Source organism: Lepisma saccharinum, chromosome 15 (genome assembly GCF_977018435.1).
Source record: "Lepisma saccharinum chromosome 15, izLepSacc3.1, whole genome shotgun sequence".
In the NCBI taxonomy this organism is placed as follows: domain Eukaryota; kingdom Metazoa; phylum Arthropoda; class Insecta; order Zygentoma; family Lepismatidae; genus Lepisma; species Lepisma saccharinum.
Window position 1 is genome coordinate 41966906 of NC_139243.1, and position 20903 is coordinate 41987808.

At 38.0% G+C, this 20903-nt stretch overlaps 1 protein-coding gene across 2 annotated transcripts in view; it reads right to left on the reverse strand.

The window, feature by feature from the left end:
* LOC145999689 (uncharacterized) overlaps positions 1–20903 on the reverse strand; it is a 278774-nt gene that overhangs the window by 208948 nt on the left and 48923 nt on the right. For both annotated transcript variants that reach the window (XM_083136905.1, XM_083136904.1), the window contains exons 4-6: positions 14117–14199; positions 13150–13220; positions 5426–5677 (exon numbers count right to left, since the gene is read on the reverse strand). In XM_083136905.1, coding sequence (XP_082993031.1) covers positions 5426–5677; positions 13150–13220; positions 14117–14199 — 406 coding nt within the window. The remainder of the gene's footprint in view (positions 1–5425; positions 5678–13149; positions 13221–14116; positions 14200–20903) is intronic.

A 20903-nucleotide genomic window follows, 5' to 3' on the forward strand; every position in this document is an offset into this window, starting at 1 on the left:
AGACCTGCCTTCCTTCTCGTTCGGTCATCAGAACGTTGGCATAACGTCCAGAAACATCCATCGACTCATCCTCAGTCACAATTCTGGATCCTGATTCGGGTTGTGAGAAAAATACCAAATCTAACTGGACGCCGATAAAGTTCACGCATCCGTCAAATGCAACTTTCCATTTACGCGTATAAAGTTTGTCAGGGAGAAATGAGTTCTGCCTCGCGTTGAATCGTCCAAACCCGGAGAGAGAATATATCGTAGGTTGCGTGCAAAAGAAGTCAGAAAAGAGGTTAAGTCTCGCCCGCGAGGCAACTTGCACACTTAACCATGCAACACACTATGAAGCTGTCTCCCTCTCGTGACCCAAGTCACGTCGTTGTTTTCGCGAAGCTTGTGAAATCGGAACTACTGTAGCCTTCTGCTCGAGAGGCGAGCGCCAAGCAAGAGGTCAGTGGAGACCTGTAGCGGAGACTATTATAATCAACCAAAAACCAACAAGACGCAAGGCGTACGAAGAAATGAGGAATTGTGATGCTTTTCCACGCGAAAATACAAAAGCATAGGAAAAACGTCACATACCCAAACGGAAGTTACTTTCTGAATGACCCTCATATAATGTGGGAAAATGCAAAATCCAGGTTCCACTAATATTGTTCATAATTCACACCATTTGACATCCAGATATGTTGCTTCGGACTGTCATGCATAACACAGTAAGGTTTCCAACTAATTTCCGATGAAAAGTGGAGATAAGATGAAACAGCATTCAGCCAGCGATGTGTTTCATTCTTATACAAAAAAAAAAGGGAAAATCTGAGAAAATAGGGAAGGTAGTATGGTTGTTGGCTTGAACATGGAAAAACCTTCAACCAAGAAAAAAAAAACATCAACATAAATTTAAAACAGATAAAAAAGTGAAAATCTTAAAAGTGTGGGTGTATACAAGATTCAACGTAAAACATGTGATAAAGTATGGTGAACCTGGAAGAACCAATGACTGAAGGTGGAGTGAACATAGGACATAAAAGATTAGTACCAAGCTTGACTTAACACTTTTTTTTTTAAAAAAAAACAACATAACTTTGGTAATATCAACCTCCTCAAAAATATACATCAGACAACAAAACACAAAATACTGTAGATTAGGGACGATCAAAAATACAGTGGAACCTCGATTTTACGTTTTCAGGGGAAAAACTAAAAAAAATTAAAATGTGGGAAAATGTAAAATCGAGGAAAATTTCATATTTTGCAATGTTGGGATTATCAAGATTGAATGTATAATGTGGGACAATGTTGAATTAAGGGACATAAAATCAGGGTTCTACTGCATCCGAAAAATTTAAAATCTAAATTCAGAAATTTTACTATCTGGATTTTGGAGACAATCCAGATTGCCTCCAAAATCCAGATTCTCCAGTTCTTCTATCCAGATTCCGGATAGGAAAAAAATAGGTTTGGACATCATTACTGTAGATATGTGACTGCACATACAATGATTGATTGAGTTGGTGTTTTTTAAGTCCAATTTATGCACAGTAGGGCTAATTGGGACTGGACCTACAGTTTAAAGTGGGATCCGAACCACTATAGTCTATGGGCCAGCCAAGAATTCGGTATAATTTAGGGGTATTAATTTTCCTTTATACCACAGTTATATGGGTATGTTATGAGGCCAAAAAAACATTATTGCTATTTCAAAGTGGTATCTACTAGAAATGACGGCCAATCCAAGATGGTGGATGTTGACATTTGAAAAAAGGACTACATCTCTGAAACTAGGCCCAATTTCAACTACCTTTTTTTTCAAATGAAAGCTTAAGGTGCATTCTATATTTAAGGTATTCTTAGGTTTTTCGATAGGAGCAACGTTTAAGGAGTTAATCACGGATTAGTAAAAAAAAAAAAAATTTTTTTTGTTTATTACTAATTTACTAATAAACTAGGCATTTGAGAAGAAAGTGTTCGAAAAAAATTGTAGTGTAAACCCTTATATCCAATTTGACATATTACACTTGTTGGTTTTGACATTAGAATTCATATAAAATGGATGAATTATGGATCTACTAGCAGGATGTGTCTTTCCTTAGGCCTATTTAATTACACCTATTGTAACTGGTACTGACTATTGAATAGTATATTATTCTTGTTACATACATGTAATAACATAACATTGAATAATAGTAATAATATTAATCGTTATTCTTAGTATTGTTATTATTTATTATTAATTATTATTATTAGGTGTTGGTTTAGTACTAACTAGCAATGAATTTTGTTTAAATGTTAGCGGTGTTCATGGAAGAATGTTATGGATTGATTGAAATTAAAGTTTTGGATGCATCAGCACTTGGGCTATTTGCCCCCATCACATTATACAGGGCCAGCCCCTTACAACAGATAAAAAATCACCATGCGTCGCTCTTTATAAATCTCCTTATGCAGGGTAAAAATAGAGGCTGTAAAGGAGCACACAGCACATATAAGGGCAAAATGCAGGACAGGGCAACACACAACCATACAAAGGTAGCCTCACTGATGGCTTAGTGGTAACGTCATCACCTTGTAATCAAGGGGACCCAGGTTCGATACCCTGTGGAGGCACAACAATCCCACTTTATACTGTAGGTCCACTCCCGATTAGCCTACCTGTGCATATAGTTTACTTACAACAAAAACTCAAACCCTACAAAGGATTATACTGGCTGAAGGTCCAGACGCCAGAGCTTTGTTCGCCTGCAATACTGCAGTTGCCGAGGTAACGTATGTGGAAATGAGGTTAACATTTGGATGTATTCAGAACATTATAACATACTCGTACACTTTATTAGTTATGACAGGCGAAATGTCTGCTTTGAAGGAAGTAAAAATCTATAAAAACAGAAGATGGACCAGAGAAATATATTATGTGTGGAAGTTAGCATCTCAGAATGTATTTCATCCACCAAAAAAAATAGACAGTTTTGTACAATGCTGCCATGAGCAGAAATTTTGAATGAGAAAAAAAATGAATGATTTATCAGATGAATTAGTAGCGACTGTGAAATTTCATAGCAGGTGTCGAGGCAATCTTACTAATATCAAGACCATAAGAAGACTAGAAGCAAATGCGTCATCCTCCCACTTGTTTTCTGAAAGTTCTTGCTCATCAAGGCATGCTGAGAAAAGCTTGAAACGGACACTCATGCATCAAGAATAGCCCAAGATTGAATGTGTAACATGGAAAAATGTAAAATCTGGGAACGTACAATCAAGGTTCCATAGTAATTATCCCAGAAATTCCCACACTGACCAACAACTTTGCACAGACTTTTCACCTACCATGGAACAACTTCCGGTAAAACGTGATTCGTCAGCCAGCTGGCATTCCTATCATGGCTTCATTATGTTCATACCAAATTACACTAATGAATAGAGCCTACATTATATCCTTTATAACATTTTTAACTAGGGCATTTTAATACCATGTGATTCTTAAATGGAGCACATTTCTACTGCTTTTTGAAGATCAATGGCTACTAGTCGAAATATTCAGCTACTACAAAGGACATTCTAAAGTGCTGTTTCTACAAATTACAGATGTATTGGATTGGCAAAATTACTTCAGGGGTTACTGAATATACAGGGTGGTTATAATTGAAGGTTTCTTACTCATAGCCCTCTGGACCTATTTCAAGCATCTGATTGCAATGAAACTTGACATAGAGGCTATGGATACCATGGGGAAATGAATGCCAATAAAAAAAAAATAGTTCAAATGTTCACTACAAGGTGGAAATGTGGTGCTTAGAATTCTATTTCCTCTACTAAGAGCACTTTGAAGTCTGTTGAAATCATCAGATTGCGGTGAAACTTGATACAGAGCCTATGGAGACCATGGGGAAGCAAATGCTGATGAAAAAACATAGTTCAAAGTTTCACCACCATGTGGAAATGTGGCACTAGAATAACAACAATCAGATGTCATACATGTAAAACTTTAATTTTAGTTTATGTCTGTACAGCAGTGTTCAATATGCACACAATCAATGTGAATGACCCTATGGAAGCATAAGACAGAATGATCAATGAACGCACAAAGTGTCTCCCAAGATGTTCACTGTGCATCACATTTCAGCACCAAAATTTCCAGCTGGCAGTCAGTAGAATGTGTTTCCATAGCATCTATACTAAGTTTCACCCAAATCTGATGCTTTGAACAGGCTCCTGGGTGGATCTGAAGGGCAGGCATGTAGCCAGGGGGAGGGCTAAGGAGGCTGAAGCTGCCCCCCCCCCTTAATCCTACAAATCTCTCATTTAAATACAGTGTATAGTGGTAATTAGTTTTATCAGGGTGGTTTTACTTCCTTAGCAGGATTAAACATCTTATATAATAATTTGTAATATAGCGATAAATTCATCTTCAGGGCTTCTACCCCCCCTTTTTCACCTTCATACAGGATAAGTCAAAAAGAATGAAACAACTTGATACAGCTATTACGACGTAACTATTTACGATAGAAAATCAAACAATGCATTAACAGAAAGAAAAACTGTGGAAGTTTTATTCCCACTTGGCGCTCTTATGCTGCTTTTCCATTTCTCCACCAGTATCACTTGTGTGGCAAAATGGTGAGTGACCAGCAGAAGGATTATTGTTCGTTGGAGTAAGCAAAGTGTGAGTCGATCTCAATGGTGCAAAGACATTTCTGCATATGTTTCGGTGGTAATACACTGCACCGGAAGAACATGTGGCTTTCTGGGGCAGCTGCAGCTCATGACTTGCACTGTGAGTGAATTTTCGTGGCCTTCTTGCAGAAAGTTCCCTACTTCTGTTCGCTGACTCATAGGGTACACGCACCTGCCCAATGCTCTTCCCTTTACACACAGACTATAGTCTCTTCAAATCTTTTGTACCGATGGTTCGTCCAAAATGGTGGTTTACTATCAAAATGCATGCAGAAATGTCTTTCCACAATTCTGATAGTTAACTCGAACTCACGATACGCCTTCTGCTGGTCACTCACCATTTTGCCAAACTAGCAATCCTGGCAGAGGAAGGGCAAAGAAGCATACGAGCGCCAAGTCGGAATAAAACTTCCACAGTTTTTCTTTCTACTGATGCCTTGTTTGATTTTCTATCGTAAATAGTTATGTCATAATAACTGTATAAAGTTGTTTCATTTTTTTTTACTTACCCTGTATAGTGACTGCTGATAAGGGATGAGCCCCTCCTGAAATAAAATCCTGGCTAAGGGTCTGGAGTAGGGGAACTTTAATTATGACCACCTGGTACAATCACAGACACATCTGTCTAGTAACAATCCCATTAACTTTCATTGGAATCATTACAACCCAGAAGTGTCCATGACTGTACATGGGGTACCTATGAAACTAAAATAATTCATGTTTCATCAAAACTAGTTAGAGGAAAGTTCTGAAGGATCAAGCTCACCTGTGATGCTTCCCTCCACCACCAAAGCTTATCAGCTGTGATACTGAAGAGCAACAAAATCTCTCGTCCGAAAGTCTTCTTCAGAAACACCTCAAAAGATCCATACTCTGCATTTTCAGGTTTCTTTATCCACTCTACTGGTTGCTTCCATTCAAACTTCTTCCCTACAATTTTCTTTGCAACTAACCACCGCTTCAAAGTGTTTATGAGAGCTCCTGCAGCCAGTAAGTATATTTTGTGTGCAATACACAGCTGAAACAAAAATAACATGAACTGCAATCTCAGCATATTAAAAACTAATCATACTGTATACAAAATGATGTTAAGAAAGTAGGTGAATTATCCCAAGGAAGGGGGAGGGGGTAGAATTTAGATGATCCACATCATCATACAGGTCAAGCAGTAAAAAAAGAGAGAGATAAAAGAAGGAAGAGAGGATTGACCTTTCTTTAAATAATTATGTGGCCGTGCAGTCTAAAGCATCAGGGCTCTGACTACAGGATGCACCCAGGTTCGAGTCCACTGGGGGAAGCAGAACAACCTTTCTCCTGAGATTTTGGCTTGTGAATGGGACGGGTTGACACCTACCATCGTGTGGCAATTGGGGAGCTACGAATTAGTAGTGTAACCTGGTCAAGGAAACCTACAACAACAATTGGGGGTTTGTCGTGCTAACCACCACATCACCTCGTAACTGGTTGGATGCTGTCACACCTCAACAGGTTGGAGCGAGGCCGACAGTTTGGCAGGCAGGCATGCATGCAGGAAAGGCCCTGGCCCTCATGGGCTGTTGTGCCACGGGTTATTACAATTATCACATACAGTCAAACTGCGATTTTACATTTTTCAGGGGAATGTAAATAAAAAACGTAAAATGCGAATAACATAAAAAGCAGGTAAGCATAAGGGAGGGGTGAAACTCAAGTGTCAATAAGAAATGACTACACAATCGCCTTTTTAGGGGGCATATTGTGTCAAAAAATATTTAACCATGGGAAAGAAGTACGATTATGAATTTCTAAGCTAAAAAGGAAGACCTGCTGTGAAAATCAATAACGGATTAACGAGACCCACTTTCGAGGGTAAGGGCAGTGGATGACTGCTTCTAACTGCTGCCTATTGTTCAGTTTATGCATCTGATTTTGTGGGATCTCCATTTACTCTATAAAATCGTGATTATTTGCAAGTTTTAGAAGTCCCGGGTAATTGGAGGAGGGTGATCATTTATAGCTGGACGTCAAGCAACTTTATATATTGTAATCAAAGTGTCCTGAAGACATGCAGAATGGTTCAGATCCCACTTTGAGCTGCATATGCATCCAGTCCCAACCAGCCCAACAGCATGAAGTGAACAAAACAAGCTTTGTCAAACTTACGCTTTTTTAGATGTCACAATAGGCAGATTGTTATCAGTGACATGCATAGGATTTTCGAAAGGGGGGAATGGTGTAATGTAATCTTTTTACTTTTTATAGTAGTCAGCCCTCACGTTGCCATCTTTTCCTGTCTTTGACGTACTTTTTTTTTTTTTTTAGAAATACTGGCAAAGAGGGGTGGGGGTTATGACCCTCTTCAACTCCTCTTGGGCATGCCACCAATTTTTATTTACATCCATACTAATAGACGATTTATTATGGGATTTAGAAGTCTTGCGGAGGGCAAACACCCTTTCTGACATTTTTATTTTTTTATTATTTTGTCTTCCCGTCAATGTTTAATATTGTGTGATTTATTTTCAGCATGTGATTGGTTTAGAAGAAAAGCGGCAAATATATTATTCTTAGCACCATGTGCAGTTCCTTCCAGCACTGCTCTGTGAGTTCAAGGTGTTTATCAGAAGGCAGAACAAATAAAAATAGCTTGTCTATTTTTTTTAAACTCCTCGCTTTATGTATGTTGCTCGTGTTTCGTAATCGCCAAAGCAAACAACCTTCTGAGACGAGATTCAAAACACTGCCCTTTTTCTACCCTTCCTAGTGGACGAGTCATAGCTCTGGAGCCAGCAGACAAAACATTGGCGCCAGATGCCCGCAGACACCCCTCCTACCAGTTTGTAATGAGGGGAGGGGGAGACAAACAGGTGGTGGAGCAGCACCAATGTAGTCTTAAAAGAAGTGTGTCCTGGTCAAGTTGCAGAAGGAAAGGGGATGGATCACTGCTTGACGTTCTCCCATTTTGTCATGAAGGGGAGACTGGGGTAATTAGAACATGGGGTTATTGGAACATGTTAATGTAGAATAACTTAAAACGAAAAGACTGGTGTAATAATATTTCATACCTATGTACCTACACTACACCTACATGCAGAAAAGTTGTTATTGGAATAGCTACACAAAAGTAAGTTTTATTTGACTTTTACTATACACCTGCAAGAAATGATGTAACGCATGCTTGGTGTTTCTCTGCTTCTGCATATACTGGATGTGAATGAAAGAACCCTTGCAAAATTTTCTTCACCCCTATAATAAAACATAAGGGCACACATCTTTTCATGTGAGTTTGGTTGTCTATGGGCAATTTGCCTGGTTTTTATAAGCAAAGTTCTTATTACCCCAAAAATTTCTGCAAAGGGGTTATTAGAACATTGCGTAATTTGCTTGATTTCGCTTGGGTGTACTAGATTGTACATGTAACTATTAGAAGTTTTTTCTTTACTACATTGTAGAATGGCCTGTAACCTTTCAAACAAATCATAGAACACTGATTTTCATTCACACATGTTTGCTTCACAGCTGGGAAATTGAACTTTATGAAAAAAGACGTTAACTTGGGATTTTATTTAAACAAGCATTGATAACTCCAGAAGAAGTAGAGCTATTGTGTTCAAATTTGCAGGGTAAATGGGACATTTATATATGATGTTCTTATTACCCCAACAGCAATCTAAAGCTATTCAGTTGAAATTTCTAACTTATGTTCCATTAACCCCAAATGGGGTAATTGAAACAATTTTATGGTGTCATGACATTTTTTTTTTGAACGAGTATTTGCAATGCAGGTATGATCATTATTTTTTTCAAAAATATACAAAAGATGTCCTTTTAAATGGTAGAAATTTTTAAACAAATCCATCAGGAAGTTTCTGAGTAATTTACAGTGGAACTTCTACAGGCCGTTTCCTGTTCTAATTACCCCGGTCTCCCCTAAATGCTTCCGACAATCGACATACCAGCAAGATTTCCAAGGCAGAACATTAAAGAAAGAGAAACTGGCTGATTACTTCCTTAGGAATTACTGCATAGGTGTGCACACGGCAGATTAATGAGCTCGTGTTGGGGGAAGATGGGCATCTTTTGCTTTTTTACTTGCAGTATGCTATGTTCTTTGAATGTGCGTATTCAGGTTCAAGAGCACTTGCGTAATTTTAGTCGTCGGAGGAAAGGAGACGAGAGATCGCCTTTCGCCTGAATGTTAATTAGTTAAGATGTCTCGTGTAAGGGAGCTCACTTCCACACGAGCAAGAAAATCGGGGCAGAAATACTTGGCACTCTTCAGTAATTACAAGACTAGTGATGATACCATAAGGAGCATGAGAAAGCACCCCCCCCCCCCCCTGGAAACGAGAAAAAGGTAAAGGTAAAGTTCTCCATGCACTTTGCACCATGCTGTGATGCATATATAGGGGGATGTGGGAGATGATGTGATCAACAACATGCTCCAGCTACCTTTACCCCACACATTCTTCAATCTGTCAATTTGGAGATGTGATCAGCACCACAATTAGGCAGCCAATACCCACCAAGGTTGCCCCAGGTACATATTTATTTGAGGCTGGGTGAGCTCCAGAGCTGCTTTATGTGGCAGCTTAGATCACCCACCATGGGAATCGAACCTAAGTGTCCAGTGTGGCAGTCAAAACACCCTACCGATTAGGCCACCATGGCTGCCCAGCAAATGAGAAAAGTAAATAAACATACACTCTTTTGGCCCAAATATGCATTTTAATAGCATTTAGCTGTGCACTAAATTTGGCTGCTTCCAAAAACATTGCCGCACCCCTCGTTTATTCACTCATTTTTCCCCTTCTTTTTTTATTCCCGTCAACTAGCAAGGATTCTGTAAATGTTTGGACAAAGAAGCGATAGGTGATAGTCCTGTTGTCAATTTTCCACTGTGTTTTTGTGAAGGGGGGAAGGGTGAACAAAGACACCTGTCACACGTGTGTCCAAACTCTAGGAAAGGCAGCATTTCGCGAGAATTGGTTTGGCAACAGTGCACTTGTTGTCTCATCCTGACACAGAAGGATCAGCCCATTTCATCTTCACGGGGAATGCAAGAAATGCCGTTTTTCCTTCCTGTCCATCAAGGCATGTACGACAAATCACAAATGCAAATTGTGCACCTCCTCCCCCCACCCACACCCCCCACCATGGAACCATGCCTCTTCACTCCCTCCTCTCGCATGAAAAACCTAACATCTGGAAGTTGAAGGTCGGGGGTGAATGACACAAATGTGAAAGGAGGGAAAAGTCTTCTGGCAAATTTTACGACATCATCAACACTTCTTGGGAAATGGGAGTTAGAGTGAACATAAGATCGAGGTGAACGACCTATTATTTAACATAGCCTCTTGCTGGGACCTGGATGGCTGAACATATTAAGCGGGAAGACGTATTATGCGGGAACGTAATCAGGGTTTGAATGTATCTATAATTAATATTAAAAGATACATAATTGAAAAATAATTTGTGTTATAAAAATCATAAAGATCAGTAATAGTTTGTTTCTTTTTAAAGGGACAGTTTAATTAAATGGTAGGGTAAAAAAAAAGGTTAAGTGCTGCCCTGTACTTAGCACCATGCCATGAAGGCGTATAGGGGGTGTGGGGGTAATGCCCCACACTTTCTTGATCCGGTCGTGAGTGGGGGTGATGTGATCAGCATCACACACCTGACTGCCTTTACCCCCCAGGGTTTCTCCCAGGTACCCATGTCATTTGACGCTGGGCCGCTTCCAACGTTAGAAAATTTTCCGGATTTGAACCGGCCGGGGATCAAACCCGGGACCTTCAGCATGGTAGTCAGATGCATTACCGACTGAGCCACCGTGGCCACCATTAATTAAATGGTTAAATAATCAATCTCAGGTGATAACTGTACTTCTACCAATCTGATATATCTATAAGTAAGTCTGTAATTTCGTGAAAATTTTGCCATCGACATACTTCATATACCCTGCTTTTGTAAAGTAGAAAATTTAAATACGGAGTTTCATTTTCAAAGGTAAACCCCATGATGGGCACCCTTATTCCTCACGGTCACAACACTGAGATCGGGAAAGAGATAGGTCCACCCTCGTTCTGTGCAGTCATCAGACTCAGATCGGACAAGAAGAAGTCCTAAGTTCTGCTCAGCTGGCACCGAAATCAAACCAGGTAAGGAAGGGTTTTGACTGCCTAACTGGTCTTCTTCCACTGTACCTGCTGGACTAGAGTACTGCAATGAGGGCTTTTTGTTCGAGCACTCGATAAATCACAGATGACACTAGATGGCATGCAGAATTGATAGGTCTTCTGTTCAAGTGAAAAATGCTCGAATGAGTAGAATTCACACGAAGCCTAGTAGTACACGTAATTCCGTCATTTGCCTGTGGCAGAGGAACCCTCAAATATGGATCGTAAAGTAGTGAAATTGAAACTTAAGTGAACACAATCATTATATCCATGTTCAAATGCAGTTTTGTATATCTAACCAACACATTCATATGTAAAAATGAAATAGATGATTATGGGCTGAAACTACCTAGATAGACATTTTATGTTTCTACGATTATTGTCACATTAAAATGATATTTGACTGAATGTTATAACTGAACCTTATTATTTTGCAGAATATCATTATCCTTTTCGGTAAGTGAACATTGATGTACACATATTTGTTGCACTGTGATATATTTTTAATTGCTTAGGCAGGTCTGTCAGCATGTGTATCCATTTTACGTTTTGGTCACAATAATATATGGAACTATGATTTCAAATTGTAATTGCATAGAGTGGTTTTCTTCCATGTATGGGTTATAGGTTGACAAGTGTATTTTTAGCTTATTAGGCTCTCAAATGCAGGACGTTGCCAATCATTCCACTACCGAGTGTGCTACACTCAAGGGTGGGAAACTCGAACGTCGAGTTTGAGCGAGCAAAAATGGTGGAAAGGAAACTTGGTTTAACGCAGTCTAAGCTGGGATCAGTTTCCTTGGGCTATGATCCACAGTTGGCATCGAGCACACAGCTGAGCTCTGAACATGACCAAGCTCTTTATACAGAGTGTTAGTGCAAAAAGCAGAACTAACTGATCTACAGTGCCCAGTTGGTTTGATTGATTTGCTTTATTTTACTTCACTTTTTGTGCCACTTTTGGCTAATTTGTGAAGATGGGGATGAGTGATGATGTGATGAAATTGATAAATGGACACTCACAAACATCCATGCACAGACAGAGATTCAAACCTGGGATCCCTGGCTGCGTAGCGATATGCTAACCACTCTGCCATGGGAGCAGAGTGCCCAGTTGGCATCTACTGTCTGCAAAGTGAGATGTCTCTATCTACTGAAGTAATCTAGTTTTGTATGCTCACAACAGAACACATGTAGCATTAAAAAGGGTTCAGAGTTTAGGAATAAAAGGCACGGTAGTATAACAAATTTACTTATTTGTGTATGTGGGTTGTGGTAGGGGCTACCGAAATTAATATAAACTTTACAAGCGAGTCTTACGGAATATTAATTCACTTACATATATTTATTAAAATGTGGGCATTAAACTCAATAATACAATAAATATTTGATCATGCAGGACCAATGAAGGAACATTGAAATTGGACATTAAAAACTATCAAAGCAATCACATATGAAATAAATTGTCATCACAGAATGACTTATTTGAAACACTGTATACTAATAAGTTTTAAACATGAACATAAATTAACCAAAGACAATTAAAATAAATAATTAATGAATAATCAAGTTCTTGCTATGACTTATTTGGTTCCTTGTGTCAAAGTAATAATATAAGTATACTATTGTACTGTTACTACAGAGTAACAGCTAACAAAATAGTAAAAAGTGCATCTTGAATTAAATATGTTAATTTTTCACATCTGTTAAGTAAACTCACATATTCCCCGTCAGAAGACAACTTGAAAAGTACTACCCTTTTCCTCTTTTCTTTGTATTTAAATACTGATTAGAAGAATGGACATGTAATTGAAATATGAAACATTCATAATAAATTGTTGAATATGAAGAGAAGAAGTAACCCTAGCTTACCAGTGTTATTGAATCACTGTTTTCTTTGTTGTTTTTACAGGTGCAGTTATATAATAATTACAAAAATTACCATTGTTAATAAAAAAATAATAAACAATTATTGGACGAGTATCGAGTATATTCTACGATTCACAAAACTTGAAGTATGATGTCACAAGTGAATGTTTAATGAATGTAAATGCTTTCTTTTTTTGTTTAATATGCATTAAGTTATGTAGTAATTATAATAATTACAAAAATTGCCACGTTATGTCAGAACACAAATCCCAATTTAGGGGCGTGATAGGCCCACAATGTGAATTTTGCCTCCCATGTGCGTTACCTTTATGATTTTATGAAACAAAACACAAGAGGTTGTGGGCCTATCAGCACCTGCCCCACCCCCCTGCCCTCCGGTAAGATAGGGTTAATGCCCAGAACAGCGAACAATAAATTATATATTTGGGAAATAAGAACTCACTTTCAGAATGCTTCCACTTTCACCTGGATGCCCAAATAAATTGATAAAGGATGAAGACACTGATGCTCCTCCTGTAAGATGAAACGAGACACACAATACCATCAAATATGTAATCATTGGCACTACATAGCATACTTAAAACATTACTTGTTATAAAAGTCTACAGTAAATTATTTCTACATAACAAATGAGTAGGATCCTTTTGATCACATAGTGTATCATTGTCTTTTGGGAATTGATACATCACGCAAGGATAGAAGGTTAGAAATTGCTAGTCTGTTTTATTCCTTTCTTGCAATTTCATCATCTATGCACATTTTAGAAGTGCCTCTGCAACAACCCAGATTATTATACAAAAAACCTATAGACAGTTATATTTAGAAGACAACCAAGACATACGGTATCAACTTTTTTCTTTTTTTAAGTTATTTAGTCCACTTTATGCACAGATAGGATAATTGGGACTGGACCTACAATTTAAAGTGGGATTTGAACCACTATGTGTCTTCTTCAGGTACTGAACCCAGGACACCTTGATTGCAAGGTAACGACGTTACCACTACACAATTGGAGAGGGCCCACCAGGATATATCTTTCCTAATGGATGTAACATGCTCAAAATGGCCAAAATGTGTATGTGCCAAGAACAACTGATGATAATGTTCATGCCATTGAAAAACTGTGCTTAAAAATACAAAAGTTCCTCAAAAACATAACTGGAAGATTATACAAAATGTGAGATACGAATGATACATAACTTTACAATTACTCTCCTATAATGAAATAAATATGTTACTTATTGAAGCTGTAATGACGATGGCACAAAAAAAATGACTGTAATATACCATAGTTACTGAAATTAAATCAAATATGATTTCTTCCACAAACATATTATTATTATTATTTTCAGTAGCACAGTGTAAGAACAATAAACGACCAAGAGTTATAAAGTATAATGAGCATTTACCTCCATATATTAGATTACTGAAGAGCTGTTTGAAGCGAGCAACATTCACTGTGTCCTTAATGAAAGTGTGTACATCTGCAGCACTGAAATGATAAAAAAAATTATTCACAATTACACTTGCAAAACTTGGAGAGTTCACAAAGAGACTTTCATACATGAAATCAAGGTAGACCAGACCATAGAGTCATTCCATGCGAAATCAACACAGCCCACAACCTGACCATCTCCGATTTTCATTAAATTTGGGGAGTTGAAACTATACATGGAACTTAGTAACAGAATAGTTTGAGTCCCGTGCATCTTGTAATTATCAAATTATTCAAGGTCAAGGTTTGCAGAAATTGCCTTTTCTAAGCCCATTTAGCTATCTATACTAAATGTGCTGTAACTCCACCCCTATTTGGCCTAGGAAGCTCAAATAAAGTTTATTGTACAGGAAATTGAACAAGCATTCCAATTATATGTAACAAGCCAACATTTGGATAAAAATAAAATTTTGTCACATGACCTTGAATATCTCAAAACATGTCATCGCCAAAAATCGTGGAAAAATATATTTGTCACACCATGCTATACTCTAAAACACATGAAAAATCAATCTGGGGCTGCAATGATATCAGAAGATACAAAATAATATGTATAGCTATGTGACTGATAAAGGCCTCATTATAATGTACTGGGTGAGTCAAAAGTCCCTTAACACTCCCAATAAAATGTACAGGAGTTATGTTGGCTATAATTATTCATCTATGTTAGGCCCTAGGGGGAACCATAGTTGTGTGTGTCAAGCAGAGGTCCGCAATATTGAAATCAACTCAAACATTTTCAATGGAAAGGGGGTGATGTGATATGTAGAGGCATGCATATTTCATTTTTGACGAAAACACGAAATGTGAAATAACACATCCTAATGTTAATTTTTCATATAGATTTTCAGCGAAAAATGCAGGCTCGACCAGAACTCGAACCCAGGTCTCTGGCAAACCGTGCCATTGCTCTACCGAGCCGACCTGGCTTCCCCTGCATTTTCGCTGGCGCTGTTTTAACTGTATGAAATCGTCTCTGCAAGTGCTACTGCAACGGGATCTGTTGCCTTTGAAACACTATAGACGTCGACGTTGCCTGGTTCCTCCCAGCATAGAGATGTCAATCCATTAAATTAGGCACACACACAGGAGATGTACTATGTAGATTTTCAGCGAAAAATGCAGGCTCGACCAGGCCTCAAACCTGGGTCTCTGGCAATCCGTACCATTGCTCTACCACTGAGCTACCGAGCCTGCATTTTTCGCTGAAAATCTACATAGTACATCTCCTGGGTGTGCCTAATTTAATGGATTGACATCTCTACCTGAAATTTTGCTTTTTTGATTTACCAAAAATATGTGTCTCTAGTGGTATGTTAAATCAGGCTAGACTTTCACAAAAAATGCAGAGGTGAAGGTATTCAACCAGAAAAAAAGTTATACGCATATCTTCCGCTTACAATATGTTGTCCATGTTCCTGTATGCACACTTAACCTATCAAACTCACATAGAACATTTTGCAATGTAGCAGGTGCGACACCATTGCAAGCAGCAACTGTGTGTTCTTTCAGATGCTCAATATCATGGATTTTTAGTGCATATACCATTGCCTGCAAATGTTTCTGAAGGTAAAAGTTATAAGGTGTTAGATCTGGGGAAACTACAGGCCTTTTAACAGGTCCATGGCTGCCAATCCATCTACCGGAAAATTTGCCATGAAGAAACAACCGTAATATTCCCATACTGTGGTTGAGTTCTGTCCTGATGAAAAACTGAACAAGTACCGAATTCCGTAAGCACGGATGAAGAACCTGTTCACTTAACAAATCAAAGTAGCCCTCATTATTTAAGATTCCATTGTTGAAAATGAACCAATTAATCCCATTCTCCGTGCACCATAGCACACCATTAGCTTAACAGATCACAGGTATTGAAAAATATTTTAATTATAATTTCACCGTGAGCATAAACTTAGCCTCGTCACTGTGAAGGACCTTTCATTGCAAAGGAAGCGTCATATTGAAAATTTTTGATAAACCATTCACAATATTCAACTTTTCGGAGAATGTCGCTGATTAAAATCACATGCAATGGTGCATGAACTTCTCTCTCGAGACATCAGTGTGATCTCGATGCATTTCTAACATGTTAGAGGCATTCTAATTATTCTTTCACCTGACACCTCAAAAAAAAAAAAAAAAAAAAAAGAAAATGTTTAAAAGCAATCAATCATAACATTTTCTGGTTAAAGATATGTTGGAAAAACCTTCACCACTACATTTCTCATGAAAGTCTAGCCTGATTTAATATATCACATCACCCCCTTTCCATTGAAAATGTTTGAGTTGATTTCAATATGGCAGCCAATAATATGGCAGACCTCTGCTTGACACACACAACTATGGTTCCCCCTGGGCCTAACATATTTCTATCGTGAATAATTATAGATAACATAAGTACTTTACATTTTATAGGGGGTGTTAAGGGACCTTTGATGAGGCCTTTATCAGTCACATAGCTATACATATTATTTTGTATCTTCTGATACCATTGCAGTCCCAGATTGATTTTTCATATGTTTTAGAGTAAAGCATGGTGTGTCAAATATATTGTTTCCACGATTTTTGATCATGACGTGTTTTGAGATACTCAAGGTCAAAGGTCAAGGTCACGTGACAAAATTTATTTTTGTCCAAATTTTGGCTTGTTACATATAATTGGAAAGCTTGTTCAATTTCCTGTAAAATAAACTTCATTTCAGCTTCCTAGCCCAAATAGGGGTGGAGTTACAGCACATTTAGTATAGATAGATAAATGGGCTCAGAAAAAGCAATTTCTGATAACTTTGACCTTGAATATAATTTGATAATTACAAGATGCACAGGACTCAAAATTTTCAGTTACTAAGATCCATGAAAAGTTTCAACTCTCCCAATTTCATGTAAATCGAAGATGGTCGGGTTGAAAATTGCACATATCTGTTGATTTGGCATGGAATGACTCCATAGAAGAATACTTTATTCTAGTAATGGGACATATTAATCTGTGGCTACAAACAAGCAGAAATGAAATTCCCTGACTTTTCCAGGTTTTCCAGTACAAAATTTACATTTTTCCCTGACAATTACAAACAAAACAAAATCTATGTTTTTGCAAATATAAATAATAAACTCACACAGATCCATGTATGGTTTTGTTAAGTACCAATATTATCTTCTATGAAATTGACTTAATTTCACTATTCTCTATGATTTGAATTCAAAGTGCAAAATAGTGAATATGGAAAATTATTACGATTCACAAGCTAGGGAAGGATTACGGAATGTTGTCATACGCAGTAAGTTTAAAATAAAATACTTGATTATTTTTAAAGTTACGACTAAATGAGATAAGAGTGAAGAGTGAATGATTAAGAAATTGTAATTTATCAGTCTCCTTATACATTCTAAGTATTATATGTTGATATTTCCACTGAGGTTTGGAACCCTCTGCTTGCAAGAACCATGAGTGCGGACTCATTTTTCAACGCATAAAGCTACTTCTCTCTTCTCTGTAAAGCAAACAACTTAACTCTTGCATATAAATGAAACAATTGAATCGAACAAAATAAAGTGTCATATTTCCTTACATTATCAATGGGATTTCTGCTTCAGTACAGTATATCCAAGTGAAGTACTGTGAAACTGACAACATGCAGTTATACCATTATTGCTGATGAAAAGAGTATGTAGGTATTAGAAATTTAACGCAAGGAATTTTTAGAATTACACTGTATAGGTACCTGATTTAGCTAACCACACATTAAAACAGGAACACACTAATAATAAAAGCTTCTGAAAGTTCATATACAAGGGAAATCCTGAAAAAAGCTCCAATGGTGCCTATATGCAGCACTAGTGGTCAGAGATACACGCACACAAATGCAGAAGAAGTGGCATTACAGTGGTACAGTGGTACAGTTGCAATGCAGCAGTTTTAGGACAGTTCTAGGTTGAAGATTGCAGCTCTCATACAGTCTCCCACCGACTGCGATGTAGCCTATATTGCATGCTCAGAATTTGGCACAGAGCCAGCAGCAATCGTGTGAGATGTGCAGACCGGACGTCGTGAGTGATAGTATGGTCAGACGATGGCGCAGACAATTCACGCCAATCGAATGCGGACAACCTCATACAGCTGAGTACACACAGGCCCTTTGCATCACTTCAGGTGAGAGACCTTGGACCACTCCCTGTACAGCCCTGGCCTTGAATGTACAGACTTTCATATCTTTGCTTAACTGAAGAGGTTTCTGGCAGGGCAAGGATTTGACAGCTACACTGCGGTAGAGATAGTTCCAGTCTTTGCTGTCAAACACATACTATACCATGGGCATACAAAATTTAGTGTCATGCTACGACAAATGCCAGAACACGGTGGTGATTATGCCGAAAATTAGGTTATTGAACTGTTACTAATACAATAAATTACAACTGATATTCTTGTTTTATTTATGCCTAATCGGTAGGGACCTTGATATTTTGTTATTTTGTTTAAAATTGGTTTATTTTCTTATTTTTTTAGTTTTTACTATACGGTGTTATTTTTCCCAAAATTCACATTTGCATTTTAGCGTATTTTCTGGCAAATATCTGAAATTATACCTTTATGGTGTTTTTAAACTACTGTTTCAAATTGTAAGTCACATGGCTTACGCCTCTTCGTGAGAGTTTGATATCTTGAAAGATATTTTGGGAAAGTTATTTTCCATACGCCTTTTTTAATTTTAAGGTTAGGATTTAAGATAATGGAATTTTCCCCGTATATACTGAAGGGTGCATAATGACCATAAGTGGCGGCGCACCCAAAAAATTTAAATCAATCAATCTCACGTGACAGATACCGATATATTATGGCACCAAAAATTGGCATTATCTTTTATTGACTTGTTAGTGTTACGTTTCCCAAAATTCGCGTTTTTCTTTTAGAACATTTATCTGCCAAATATACCAAACCGTAATACTCCATTGTGCTTTTAAACTATTATTTTAAATTGTAGATCGCATGGTCTACGTATTTTCATGACAGTTTGATATGTTGGAACAGATGTTTGAGGAAGTAAAAGTAAAATGCTCCCCTGCACTTTTCCATGAAGGTGTATAGTAGGGGTGTGGAGTTAGGGCCCCACACTTTCTGGATCATGGCTGAAGGTAGGGGTGAAGTGATCAGCACCACGCTCCTGGCTACCTTTATCCCTCAAAGTTTCCTCAAGGTACCAGTTTCATATGATGCTGGGTGGGAGCCGGAGCATTTTAAATAGGTGGAAAACATCCCGGTTCTCCTCCGCAGCGGATCGAAAAAATCATGGGAAATACATGATTTAATGTGGCTGTCGGAATTATTCCATGTACGTATAACTCTATAGTTTACTCTTGAGTAAAATGTTGGAAAACTTGCATGTTCTATGTATACAAACATGGCCTAGAAAGGACAAGAATGTTGGATTTCAACGAATTTTTCGTTGTTTTAGGACCTTTCGCTAAATCGCTAAAAACGCCAACATTTCGCATTTTATGCCAAATTCGCATTATTTCGATATTCGAACGGGCGAAAAATGTGTCCAGACTGCACCAGACATCCTAAACATAACTTCGCAGCAATTACCATTTTTCACGGTTTTGGCATTTGCGAAAAATCAATGTCCCTACTACTTGGAAATTACTTTCTGGCCACCCCTCGTATAATCAGTAGATGGAAAGTGAAAATTTAGCAGGGCTGGCAGAGAAAAGTCAATTCTCGAAGAAAGTTATTTGCTTTTAAGATCGAATGATTTGAGTAAATATGATATTAAAATATTTACGTATTTATTATTAGTATTTTATATCATAATATTGGACATTAACCTTACTCAGTGAGAGATTAATGACCATCTCTCACCAGTTTAAACAGACAGGACAGAGAGTGGCGTTAATTTCATTGCAATACTAGTGTTGCAGTAAATTTGAGGTTGGGAGCATGCACTTGCCAATTTTTATAACGTTCACCAATGCAGATTTATGTTTCACTTTTTCGTGATAGTATTCAATATATGTCCCATTTGGTTGGATTCTTCTTGATATCTAAGAATATTGCAATGTCATTGTAAACGTAAGTTAACTTGTGCGAGACCAGTAATACGTAAGGATGATGAAAGAAAACCTTCGTAAGCACTGCTACATTCAATAAGGTGAAGTGAGCCAGAAGAGTAACAAAATTCGAGCAGGATATTAGCAGTCTAAAGCTCTTCTTGTTTATGCATGTGATTTGTTTTGGATGTTGCAGTCCATGCAATTTCTGTAGCATGTTGTAGTGAGGTACTTTGTCGGGTGGCGATATTCGACAAAAATCATATATATCAATGGAACCTATTTGTTTCCATGTTCCTTTAGTTTGCCCAACAAAATGCCTTACTACGACGTCCGACAACTATCGGACGGCACCACCTGCTCATATTCCCTCCATCTGTTGACAAGTCCCCTTACTACTCCCATACGGACAAGAAAAAAGGATAATTCAATGCATTTTCCACGTAATATTTAGAGGCTTAACCTTTCCCCGATGATACCATATGGTATCATCAGAGTAAGGTCGTACTGAACCGATGATACCATTTGGTATCATTGTGCTGAATACGAAATTAATGTGCTTTTTAGACCTTTAAACTCTTATGTTTAAGTGGCCGCGGTGGCTCAGTCGGTAACGCTTCTGACTACCATGCTAAAGGTCCCGGGTTCGATCTCCG